Source organism: Ascaphus truei, chromosome 16 (genome assembly GCF_040206685.1).
Source record: "Ascaphus truei isolate aAscTru1 chromosome 16, aAscTru1.hap1, whole genome shotgun sequence".
Taxonomy (NCBI): Eukaryota; Metazoa; Chordata; class Amphibia; order Anura; family Ascaphidae; genus Ascaphus; species Ascaphus truei.
In genome coordinates this window covers 46,580,521-46,594,092 of record NC_134498.1, presented here as the reverse complement: position 1 = coordinate 46,594,092, position 13,572 = coordinate 46,580,521, and the positions used below count along the sequence as shown (strand labels likewise).

Genomic DNA, 13,572 nt, shown 5'->3' with positions numbered 1-13,572 from the left:
CCTGCTTCATTACATGTGTCTCGGTCATCGACTGAGGCACCTGTGCTGAAGCAAGCTCTCCTAATGAGCCACTGATTGAGCCACCTGTGCTGAAGCAGGGATATCCTGAAAACCCGTCGGGGGTCTTGAGGACTGCAGTTGAGAACCCCTGCATTAATGCATCTTGTACGAGGAGCAATGCCATCCCTGCTTTTGTAACACTTTCCTAACGTGATGTTAAATAAATGCTCTGTGTGTGTGTTGCCCGATAAAGGTTACAGCTACGGGATTACAGTGGACTGGATGGATTCTACGCAGGAGGAAGTTGCCCTGTGGCAGGAAATGACGTCAATGCCAAACGAGTGGATCGAAGGATCGCTTCCCCTGAGATCCCTGGCAGGAAAAAGGAAGTTCAAATAAGCCTGTCCTGTTTGACAGATAAGGTTACTTTCCCTTGAAAGATACAGTATTGTCTGTTGTATTTCTTATTTTGACTCTGCTCGAGGACTTTCTGAGCTTATAAAGGATGAAAAACTCTGCGTATTCTTCACTGCCGGGTACCACATTTTGTTTGGTCTTCCCAGCGGATGGACCTACTGTTCCTCTCATTATTCTGATTGAATTCCTTTTTGTGTTTAAAAGCATTGATGTCGTTATTAATAATAACTCACATTTGTGTAGTGCCTTTTAATCCTAAAGCACTTTATATGTCTACTTGAATGGCATCAGGGCAGCCAACTCTGGGGTAACATTTGGGCAGCACATCAAAGTCCCAATACTCAGGTTTCCTAAGAAGAGAGGTGAGCAATGGAAAGAAGTTATGGATACAGTATAACCCAATCACAGATGGGTTAAGTCAATGGACAGCGAGAACACAAGACTTGCCAAATATCCAACTCTCAATGGCTGAGATACCTCAGCCACACGACTATCATCGCGGGAGGTCGGATTTGATTGGAAGCCAAGAGTTCAGTTTTCTTGCAATTCTATTTGTGAAGCCATAGCACCGTTTTATGGAAATGACTGTGGTTGGAATTTGTTAATATTTTGAAATAATTACATTGTGTCACTAGCTACAGTAGGTCACCTAACTCGTTCACCAATGCTTATGATGAATAATACATGCAGTGCAGCAAATGCATCTTAATTACTCTGTAATTACTGCTAACGGGTCTATACAACAACAAATGACAGGGAATTAATTGCATTAAATACAAGAATTACACTTGCTACAAAAGGTACTTTTATTCCAAGTCTCTAGTTCTATAACAATGTTGTAGAAAAGTCGGATCCACCTTCATAGTTTATATGTTGTAATGTGGATTCAAATGTAATATAATAAAATAATTGTACTTACTTTTTACATAATTTTTTTGTATAATTTAATAGGAGATGAAGTAATTAGAAGTTTGATTTCCTGCTTGGCTGCTAAATGTGTTGATGCAATGGGATTTATGCTTTTATTGTGAGTGCTTCTCATACAGAACCAGATTACTTGTCCATTGTGATGTAAGGGGCTTTCTTCATGGGTACTAGAATCCTTCATCGTCCGGGCTTTGCTGTGTCCTACATATGTCCTAGCCCAGGGGTGGCCAACTCGAGTCCAAAAGAGCCACCAACAGGTCAGGTTCTCTGAGCCACCTGTGCTGAAGCAGGGACATCCTGAGAACCTGACCTGTTGGTGGCCCTTGAGAACTAGAGTTGGCCACCTCTGGCCTAGCCCCTTCAACGTTCAGTGCCTAAGTAATATCACTTAACCATTTCAGTGCGGGAGAGAACAGCAACGCAATTGTTCTCCAGCAACAGAGTTGGAAATAAGGTAGTACAGGTGGGCATGAGGGACCCGGTTGTCATCTAAATCCCAGACACTTGGAAATGCAGAAAATGATGACACTGTCACGCTGTCATTTCGTCAAATGTGCTAAATGTGTTCTTTTCCGTTGTCGACATTTTGAAGGTTCCTGCAATTAAAATCCCCAATTTTCATTGGTTTGTGTAATCTCAACACCCTAATTGTGCATGTTTATCTGTTCCCGTGTATACTTTGTTCTACGAGCTGATCTACAATGCAGAAGTTTCTTGGGTGGCGGTGCAGCTGCCTTTGAAAAATCGTGGGACCAAAATTGCAAGTATACGGGGTACAAAACGTTTATTAGCACATAAAAAACAGCCACAGACAAACTCTGACGCGTTTCAGCCGCCAAGGTCCCACGATTTTTCAAAGGCAGCTGCACCGCCACCCAAGAAACTTCTGCATTGTACACCAACCCGGTAGGAGCACGCCCTACAGCACCTGGATCTCAAGAGACTTGTGAGTTTCCTATTTGCACTTTACCCATGGCCTGTGACACCCATACAAAATATACCTTATACAGAGGTTAGTGGGAGTTCACAAAGAGTGGCTTTAAGGGTTACTGGTGGCAAGGATATAACTACATTGTGCTGTATGATTTGGAAACAATTCATTGTTTGTACTGCATGGCTGTTCCCTGTGAGCATTGCATAGGAACGCTGGCTCCTATTCCTTCACTACGAGCTGATCTCGTCCAACAACCTTTTTTTTAAAAAAAGGAAAATCCATCATTATTATTTTAAGCTGATTAAACAGCATCGGCACTTTATTCCTTGTGTATAATGATTTGCTGTACTTCACCAGGAGCAATATGGCCACTAGTGTGAGATCCCGCATGCTGCGTGCTGTACTAGAGCAATGAATACTTGGGACACGGGAAAATAAAGTATTTAGGTACTAGGATTCCAGGCGCCGTGTGCAACAGATATAGCCAACGTTATTGCAACTTTTAGCACGCTCCTGCGGGGTAAAATAACACAATAGCCCCATCCCCTTCTTACTCGCGGCCGACTCAAATCAATGTCCGTTTCTCATGGTAGTGCGTTGGGTATGTCCCGCTGCCGTGTTGGGTATGTCCCGCTGGCGCGTTGGGTATGTCCCGCTTTCGCGTTGGGTATGTCCCGCTGCCGCGTTGGGTATGTCCCGCTTTCGCGTTGGGTATGTCCCGTTGCCGTGTTGGGTATGTCCCGCTGCCACATTGGGTATCTGCTGCGTTGGGTAAGTCCCGCTACCACATTGGGTATCAGCCGCGTTGTGTATGTCCCGCTGCTGCATTGGGTATGTCCCGCTGCCACATTGGGTATCGGCCGCGTTGGGTGTGTCCCGCTGCCGCGTTGGGTATGTGCCGCTTTGGATAAATCCCGCTGGCGCGTTGGGTAAGTCCCGCTGCCACATTTGGTATATCCCTATGTCTTCCTGCTATGTTGGGTATGTCCCGTGGCAGACGATCAAGGGTTGCAATAATGTTGATTACATCTGTACTCGAAAAGTCTTGCCTCTTATTAAGATTATTAAAGATTTTCATCTAATCTTGCTTTTCAGGGTGTGCCTTACAGAACATATATATGTCCCATTACCAATAAGTAGTGTGAGCTTTCCAGATTGCATGGGAGGGGTTATCTGGGATTAAGCCAGTGATTGCACTCTCCCTTTGCAATATCATATCTATGTTTCTGTATCAGAAGCTCTGGGCGTCCGTCCTGTTTGTAGAAGTCTCTGCATAAGACGGAATTTCTACAGATGGAGGGGGGCAAAACCTTATTGTACATTTTGATAAATAAATGGAAATGGGGAACTCGATTTTTCATTGCAGGCTCCCTTTAAATTATTCATGTAATCATTAAATGAGGCTCGATATAATTTAGATGTTTTCTTGGATGTCTTTTCGTTAGAAAATGTGCAATAAATATTTTACGAATTCCCCGTCTCGTTTCTTGTGTTTACGGAGGACGTCGGTAAAACACGCTTTGTGTCATGACTTAGAGGCGCTCATCTCTGTCTTCAGCTTTTAGAAATCGGGGAAACAACGGTACCCCATCTTGCCATTCGATTTACAATGTATCAGACATATTTTTGAAGGGTAGCTAACTATTGAGCCATTTCAATGCCACACACGGCAAGTTCAGAATGTGCCAGCACCGAAGGGGTTAAATTACAAACACCTTCCCGGGATAAAAGTGAAATAATACTGCTGTTACAATGTCTCTTTTTATTTGTTTTAATCTTCACCACGGAATGGTTCATTAAACCTAATTGTCCGACACGGTTGCCAGACGCAGTGGGTTGATAGGCTCATCGCATGCGCTGTCAAGAGAGGGGCCGGTAACGTATTTGCAATATATGGCGGGGCCCCCGCTGGCATTGAAAGGGTTAGAGCACGGATGGCCAACGCCTGTCCTCAAGGGCCACCAACAGGTCAGGTTTTCAGGATGCGGGGGTTTACAGGTGTCAAGAGCCATTGTTATCTTCATACCTAGCATCCATTTGGACCTCGCAGACACTTAAAGCTGCAGTTCAGTCTTTTTTTTTTTTTTAATTTATTTTTTTACTTTAATAGCTTCATGTGGGCAATCTCTATTTACCTAAAGAACTGTATAGCTGTCAGTCAATCCGTTCTCCATGTATTAATCGGCGAAATTTTTGTGACATATTAAAAGCTGGCATTTGTTTATAATTTGCCTCCGGCAGTCAGTGGAAGACTCATGAATATTCATGAGTCTCCCAGTGACGTGCGCTCGCTCCCGATCTGCCGCTGTGTGGTGCCCCCTTCTGCCCGATCCCTGCGGCTGTCAGCCTGCGCGAGATGGAGGGAGCTTGTGCCGCCAGTGGGGAGGGGGGAGCGGGAGATGTGTCTCCCTTCTGCTCCGATCCCTGTGCTGCCTCCCTGCCGCGCGGGAGATGCAGGGGGGTTGCGCTGCCCCCGTGAGGGGTGGGGAAGGGAGGGGGGAGCGGGAGATGTGTCCTGCTCCGATCCCTGTGCCTGCCTCCCTGCCCGCGCGCGCGGGAGATGCAGGGGGGTTGCGCTGCCCCCGTGGGGGGTGGGGAAGGGAGGGGGAGCGGGAGATGTGTCCCCTTCTGCTCCGGTCCCTGTGCCTGCCTCCCTGCCCGCGCGCACGGGAGATGCAGGGGGGTTGTGTCCCGGAGCAGTGGTGGCAGCAAGGTGGTGATTGTGTGTGTGTATATATAAATGTGTGTGTTTGTGTATATATGTGTGTGTGTGTGTGTGTGTGTGTGTGTGTGTGTGTGTGTGTGTGTGTGTGTGTGTGTGTGTGTGTGTGTATATGTGTGTGTGTGTATATATATATATGTGTGTGTGTGTATATATATGTGTGTGTGTGTGTATATATGTGTGTGTGTGTGTGTGTGTGTGTGTGTATATGTGTGTGTGTGGGGGGGAATATGTGTGTGTGTGTGTGTGTGTGTGTGTGTGTGTGTGTGTGTGTGTGTATATGTGTGTGTGTGTGTGTGTGTGTGTGTGTGTATATATGTGTGTGTGTGTATATATATATATATGTGTGTGTGTGTGTGTGTGTGTATATTAGTGTGTCACCACAAGTACCCAGTCACCCACCCACTCCCCCTCTCCCGCCCACCCACCCACCCTAACAGCCACCCACCCACCCTAACACCCACCCACTCCCCCCCACCCACCCACCCTAACACCCACCCACTCCCCCCCACCCACCCACCCTAACACCCACCCATTCCCCCCCACCCACCCACCCTAACACCCACCCACTCCCCCCCTCCCCCCCACCCACTCCCCCTCTCCCGCCCACCCACTCCCACACTAACACCCACCCACTCACCCTCTCCCGCCCACCCACTCACCCTCTAACCCACTCACCCTCTCCCGCCCACCCACCCACTCACCCTCTCCCGCCCACCCACCCACTCACCCTCTCCCGCCCACCCTCTCCCTCACTCATTTATATCTGGCTTTTTTTTATTAGATTAGTAAGGAACTATGTACAGTAACAAGGACAAGTTGAAGTAAAGTATAAATGTAATACAATAAATAAACGGTTATGTCAAAAACAAATGTTATTAGTTCTTACTAGGAATTTTATTCCATTTCTTTTTTTAAAAGGTACTGGGGCGAGTAGATTTTTGGGTGATTTGTCTAGATAGAGGTGTGTGTGTGTGTGTGTACACTGGAAGTCAGAATACTTCTGTCAGACCGCTTGTGTGTGTGTGTGTGTGTGTGTGTGTGTGTGTGTACACACACACACACACAAGCGGTCTGACAGAAGTATTCTCTGACTTCCAGTGTCTGCCGCTGCTACAGCGTAACTCCTCCCTACCGCCCTCCTGTCCCGCTCCTGTCCCATTCACATGGTCCTCTTCTCCCTCCGCCACCACTGCTGTCCTCTGCCGCTGCCGAGCTTTGCTGCAGGATGCCGTCCTTCTCTCCCTCCGCAGCCGGCTGCTGTCCTCTGCCGCTGCCGAGCTTCGCTGCAGGATGCCGTCCTTCTCTCCCTCCACCGCCGGCTACTGTCCTCTGCCGCTGTCGAGCTTCGCTGCAGGATGCCGTCCTTCTCTCCCTCCGCTGCAGGCTGCTGACCTTCGCTATATATCCATACATACATATACATATATACATACAGTATATATAAAAAAATATATATATATGTTCTTCAGTATTTATTGATACCTTTTTTTTATTTGGACCAACAATTTGTGTCATGGGACAAGCTTTCAAGAGTTTTCCTCTTCCTCAGGTCAAGCAATACCATAAATATATACGCACATAAACATGCGCACACACAGTGTATATGTGTGCGTGTGCGCATGTTTATGTGTGCGTGTGCGCATGTTTGTGTGCGTGTGTGCATGTTTGTGTGCGTGTGCATATGTGTGCGTGTGCGCATGTATATGTGTGCGTGTACGCATGTATACGTGTGTGCATGTTTGTGTGTGTATATATGTGCGTTTGCGCATGTTTATGTGCGCATGTATACGTGTCTGCATGTTTATGTGTACGTGTGCATGTTTATGTGTGCGTGTGCGCATGTTTGTGTGCGTGTGCACATGTATGTGTGCGTGTGCGCATTTATGTGTGCGTGAGCGCATGTATGTGTGTATGTGTGCGTGTGCGCATGTATACGTGTGTGCATGTATGTGTGCGTGTGCACGTGTATGTGTGCGCGTGCGCATGTATATGCGTGCGTGTGCATATATATCTATATCATACAAACACTCACAAAGGGGGTAAGCGCGGCCCTCCTACCCCAGCCGCCAAAGCTCCCTTACCCCCTCGCCGCTCCCTTCCCCCCCCCCCGCCCGCTCCCTTCCCCCCCCGCCCGCTCCCTTACCCCCCCCGCCCGCTCCCTTACCCCCCCGGCCGCCAACTCCCCAGCCGCTGGGGGGCCAAGCAGCCTCGGATCTGCGCCAGTCCCACTCTCCACCACCTCTCACTCCCGTTGTGTGTGTGTGTGTGTAGGGACATTTTACTCCTGCCAACAATTTGTGCCTCACTTTCACCCCCCCCCCTACCCCTGTCCTTCACCCCCCCTACCCCTGCCCTTCACCCCCCCTACCCCTGCCCTTCACCCCCCCTACCCCTGCCCTTCACCCCCCTCTACCCCTGCCCTTCACCCCCCCTAACCCTGACCTTCACCCACCCCTACCCTTCACCCACCCCTACCCTTCACCCACCCCTACCCCTGCCCTTCACCCCCCCTACCCCTGCCCTTCACCCCCCCCACGCCTGCCCTTTGACTGACGCACGCACACAAACCCTGACTGGCGCACGCACACAAACCCTGACTGGCGCACGCACACAAACACTGACAGCCGCACGTACACACACTGACAGCCGCACGCACACACACCCTGACTGACGCACGCACACACCCTGACTGACGCACGCACACACACTGACGCACGCACACACTGACTGACTGACGCATGCACGCACACACACACACACACACACACACACACTGACTGATTGACGCACTGACTGACACACACACACACACATACACTGACTGACACACACACACACTGACTGACACACACACACTTACTGACGCGCGCGCGCACACCCACACACCCACACACACACACTGACTGAATGACTGACTGACTGACTGCCGCACGCACACACTGACTGACTGAGGCACACACACGCACACACTGACTGTGTGTGTGTGCGTCAGTCAGTCTGTGTGTGTTTGTGTTTCTGCGTCAGACTCACTGACGCGCGCGCACACACACTGACTGACTGACGCACACACAATGACTGACGCACACACACTGCATGAAGCTGTAAAGGAGGGAGGGGGGAACTGGATTGATGTGAATGGGGGACAAACAGAGAGAGGGGGAGGGGTGAGGAGAGAGAGAGGAGCGGGAATATTACATCCCGGGCAACGCCGGGTCTCTCAGCTAGTATAAAATAAACGTAAAGAGAGGGTGCATACCATTCAATGATGGATACAAAAAAAGGAACAACAGGACAGTCACTCTTATACTCCCAGAAAGTGAATATATATATCATTTACGTGAATCACTATCCGTATTTGAAGTTTGTGTGTATATACATATATATATGTATATACAGTAATATTTCCATTTGCTATTTGCCTTGCTATGGAGGGTTTTTGTCACTTTTTTACTCACATAACTTCACATATACATACATATATAATATATATAATATATATATATATATGCAGTGGAAGTGTATTGTGTGTATTTACCTACACACTCACTCCACATTTCAGTAACATACATATACATCTAAATAATATTCACATATACACGTTTGCTATAAATGGAATTATTACAATTTTACATTATATACACGTGCAATGAATGGAATAAACACTGTAATAAGTTTGAAATCGCCTATCCGAGCTGCTATGCATGGCTGATCCCTTTTCTCCAGCTTCCTTGAATGTACTACTGTATGAGGAAGATCATGTGACCAGATGCTAGTGCACGTTTAGAGAGAGGGAGGGCAGTGCTGACAAAGGGGTGTGCCTGGGTTTGTGACAGGACATGAAGGGGCAGTGCCTTAGCAAATGCTTGTTAAAATAGAATACAAGAAAATTGGTCTTTCAAAGTTGTTTTTTTAAAAACAGAAAATGCTAAAAGTATTATTTCTTACTACAGAACTGGTTTATTAAAAAAAAACACACATGCAGGATATAGACTGAACTGCAGCTTTAATATATACACTTCTCATATCTGCTGAAAGAAGTATCAGATTTTAAATATATAAAAATCTTTCCTGCGAGGACAAGAGGAGAACATCTTTAAAAGTAAATATAAAAGAAAGATGCAAAGGAAACCCAGAGATCTGCTTTAAAGAAACAATCCCAGCAATGTCCTACGTGTGTGGTTTACAAAAAAAACCCAGTTCTGTAGTATTAGATAATACTTGCTACATTTTTTAAATTCGTCCTAATGCCGTTTTTAATTAGTTGTAATATACTGTGCATGCATCCTTTTATTTCTATAGCAGGTTTTAACACACTTCCCCTGCAGTGCAAGAACTTTGTAACACTTTCCTGTTTGTGATACTTTGTTGCCAATATTCCCAGCAGTTTGAGCAGCAAACTGTAACAATAGATAATATTACCTTCGTAATAAAAGAATACAATTAGAGTGTAAGCTCTTCGGAGCATGGACTCCTTTTCCTTAATGTTACTTTTATGTCTGAAGTGCTTCCCATTATGTGTTATTTGTATTATTTCTTATTTATATGATTGTAACGTGTATTGCTGCTGCGAAACGCTGTGTACATTAATGGCGCTATATAAATAAAGATACATACTGTACAATACATTGTAGCTCCTGAATTACACTGACTAAAGGATTTAATGAAACTGAAAGGCAGCCATTTAATGAACCCTGGCAAGCAGGATTTTGCCGAATGATCATGGGAGAAAGAATCTATCGGCAGCTCAGGTTATTAATTTTCAATAAAGGTCGTCAAAGGCTGCATATATTAATATATTAAAACGCGTCTTTTATTTTTAGAGTGCCGAGTGGAACTGCCTCTTTAAAATCGATAAGCAGAAGTACCTGATATGCATTCAGTGCTCTCCCTGGAAGAAAAAAAACATTCATTATCACGAGATACAAATAAGACAGTTACTTTAATGGAATCTTTTCACTGATCAGTAGCTTTGTGCGATTTCCAGTCTGTAGCGCGCTAGCTGCGAACAATCGCGGAAAGAAAGCTCTTCCCTGACACGTTTAATTCCTTGCACATGTCACATGGGGGAATTCTCACGCTTGGCCGTTTTCTTCACCCCATTGTTCCTTTATTTGCATTCCTGGTCACACCCAGATAAATAGGCGTTATTATAACAGCGAGTCTCTGTGTGACTTGTGGGCTCACGGTGTTTGCCAGTAATCTAAGTTATAACAGCAGGTGGGTGCAATTTAAAGTCCTCCCGGCAGCGTTTGAGGCCCATTAGATGTGCATCATACATAACATTTGCTGTCATCCTTTTAACGTCCCCCCAAATCCGATGCTCGGGCCTGCAATGCTTTGCAAGGCCCCCGTAGGCAGCAACATGGTTGAGTGCCTGGAAAAGGCAAAATATGTAAATATTTTTTAAAATATTTTTCTCTAATAGAAAAACTAGCAGAGGATTTCACAAAGAAGCGTGTGATCGGGATAGTGGCGATGAAGAGTCACGCCTGGGAAGTGGGTGAAGTACAGTGTCGGTTTAGTACGTCCCCACCTCCCTGCCCCTTACATTAAGTGTTCTGTCTGAAGGACTCCGTGTGCAGCGCTGCTTAAGAAATAGATCGTATCTATTGTATTTTCTGGCGGACTGTGGAGGACTGCCTAATATCGGGCTATTGCAGGGGTGGCCAACTCCAGTCCTCAAGGGCCACCAACAGGACAGGTTTTCACGATATCCCTTAAAGACTGAGCCCCCCTGTGCTGAAGCAGGGATATCCCCAATACCTGGCATGTTGATGGCCCTTGAGGACTGGAGTTGGCCACTTCATTGACAGTCAATGATTAAGCCACTGATTGAGCCACCTGTGCTGAAGCAGGGATAGCCTTAAAAACCTGTCCTGTTTGTGGCCCTTGAGGAGCAGAGTGGGCCACCCCTGTGCTATTTCCTCACCTGAACATGTAGGAAAATGCCTCTGGGCACTTCAAATGTAATTTCAACATTTCTTCACATTTATTAGACAAACATATTATACGGAGCAACTTTTTCACCCCGATGAAGGCCTGCGTATGTCGAAACGTTGGTCTGTATAAGATATCTGCTAGATTTTGGACTAAAGGCCCAGAGCACCCGGTAAACTGTTTTTTCTTAGTTTTTTTTTTATTTTTACATTTTTGTTTGTTTTAATACTTAATATGAAGTGCTCTGACTAGCCTTCCCCTGAACATCTCAATGCAGACGACGAGTTACAATGTAACAATCTTAGCAGTCACACTGTATACGGTGCATTCTGTAACCTGGATGGAACATTTCCATGCAAATGTGAAATTAACCCATTTTCAACTTTCCCAGTCATTAAAATTGGCAAAAGTTGGCACTTGACTTTTTTTTAGGGGAGTTGGATGTGCACCGGCGGGTGCATATATTTTGGCGACGTTCGTGCAATTTCGCCGTTTTATCCGCCCGGCTTCGACACGATGTTTGCGATAGTTTTGTGTGCAGTTGGCGAATTCAGTGAAAATGTGCTGACAACACAAAAGTAAGGTTTAAAGTAAGTGTAAAAATACAAAATAAAGTTTTCATGTTTCTTGCTGTTGTGTGAATTTTCCAAAATATTGCACAAACGTGCGTGTAAATCTCTATATGGCAACATCAGCCACATCTCAATTCCCGACAAGTAACCTCAAAAGGTTGATAATCTGCTGGTCTTTGTTGTAGTTAAACTGTCTTGAGAAAGATCACGGGTAAATTCTCGAGGGCTGGAAGAAATTTTGCGTTCTCACAATACGCTGATCCATGACCTGGGAGTTGTATAATCAAGCTTTTGTTAGCCAATTTAATTATTAATATGCAGAACAAAGTGGTTATTGTTTAGTTAAGAACGCGCCCCGATTTCTGGTTTTTCTCTTTACCAGGAATCATTTCTTCCCTTAAGCCAGGAGTGGGCAACGCCAGTCCTGAATGGCCACAAACAGGCCATGTCTTAGGGAAATTCCTGCTTCAGCACAGGGGGCTCAATCAGTGGCTCAGTCTTTGACTGCGCTATCCCTGTGCTGGAGCAGGGATATCCTGAAAACCTGACCTGTTGGTGGCCCTTGAGGACTGGGGTTACCCACCCCTGCCTTCAGCTCTATACATGTTACCTTTCTGCTAATCTTCAATGCCCAGTTTTAACCCCTTTGCTGGCAGGATGGACTTAGAGTGCTAACTATGTACACCCCGCTGGCAGTGAAGGGGTTAATAAAACCCAACACGCCCGACTTACTTAGCATAATTGCCATCGCTTTGCTGCCAAAGGAGCCTGGGTAATATTGCAAAAGGAAACGGTGCGTGTTGCTCTGGCAGGAAAGGGTTAAAAGAGGGTATTGGGAAGTAAGGGCATTTTGTATATAGGGGGTGGGAGAATTTAAAGGGGCACTAAATTGGATTCTACCCAGAATGCTGCATTTCTACTCCACACATAATTAACCCTTGCAGTGCTGGAAATGTGCAGTTCTATGCGTTACGTTACTTTTTTGTAACGGGCTGACTTTTCCCGGGTTTGAAAAAACTGGTATACCGGTTATTGAAAGGTGGACTCCCACTTCAAAGATAGCGCCAACCAAACCTCCTGCCATGAGTGGCTGACCCCTTTTGGTAGTGAGTGGGGTTAATGCATAAAATAAAAAATACAGTAAATACAAATATCGGGTAAGTATCTGTTGTTTAAATGTAGTAACGGTTGAACTTGCTGTATGTATACAGCGGCAGATTTAAAGATTCGCCGCCCCTAGGCGCTTGGCTGCGGCGGCCGCCCGCATTCTCCTTCCAAATCGCAGCTTCAAATGCGGACGTCACCAGCGCGCGATTCGGAATGAGGAGGGCGGCAGCCGCCACATGTAAGTGCCTTCGCATCAGGCCCGAGAGCGCGTCCTCTGTATATGGGGGCGGACATTTTTGCCACCCTAGGCCGGAGCCCATCAGGCCTGATGGGAAATCCACCACTGTGTATGTATAACTTTATTTATATCGTGAAATCCAGGTACCTAGCGCTGCACAGCCGTGATACGCGAGACATAATATCACACAGTGGGAATAAGCGCTCCAGACATAAACGTAACAATGGGAAAGGAGTCCCTGCCCTGAAGAGCTTACAATCTAAGTGGTGATTAGGGAGAATGTACGGAGACAGTAGGAGGGTGTTCTGGTAAGTGCGCCTGCAAAGCGGAGGGCCATCCAGGACATACTTGAAAACGAGAGGTAACACTCAATGTATTACTTTCTGCTACAACATTTTATAAATAAATATATATGTCTTTTATCAACCTCATCTACTATGTAACTATGTAACCATGTAACTATGTAACGTGCAGAGTCACTTTTAACCATTTTGCAGCCGGGAGTGAGATTTGGCACGCATTTCATCTAGCAGCAAAAGGGTTAATAATAGCTGAACCCTGATTACACCGAAAAGACCAGCCCTCCCCTATTGCTGGAGTCTCTGGTGGGGCGCTGCTACTCTAGACATTGCGGCACGGGGCTGTCAGGGCCCCTGTAGGCAGGTGATTACGGTAGCTGCTGATGCCAATGATGAGTCAGAGTGTTTGGTACTGA

At 46.3% G+C, this 13,572-nt stretch overlaps 1 protein-coding gene across 2 annotated transcripts in view; it reads left to right on the top strand.

Moving 5' to 3' along the window:
• The window catches only part of LOC142467568 (synaptotagmin-like protein 2), a 65,460-nt gene extending 61,710 nt beyond the window's left edge, over positions 1-3,750 (top strand). For both annotated transcript variants that reach the window (XM_075573444.1, XM_075573443.1), the window contains exon 17: positions 254-3,750. In XM_075573444.1, coding sequence (XP_075429559.1) covers positions 254-399 — 146 coding nt within the window. In that variant the 3' untranslated portion in view covers positions 400-3,750. The remainder of the gene's footprint in view (positions 1-253) is intronic.
• The last annotated feature ends 9,822 nt before the right edge of the window (positions 3,751-13,572 follow it).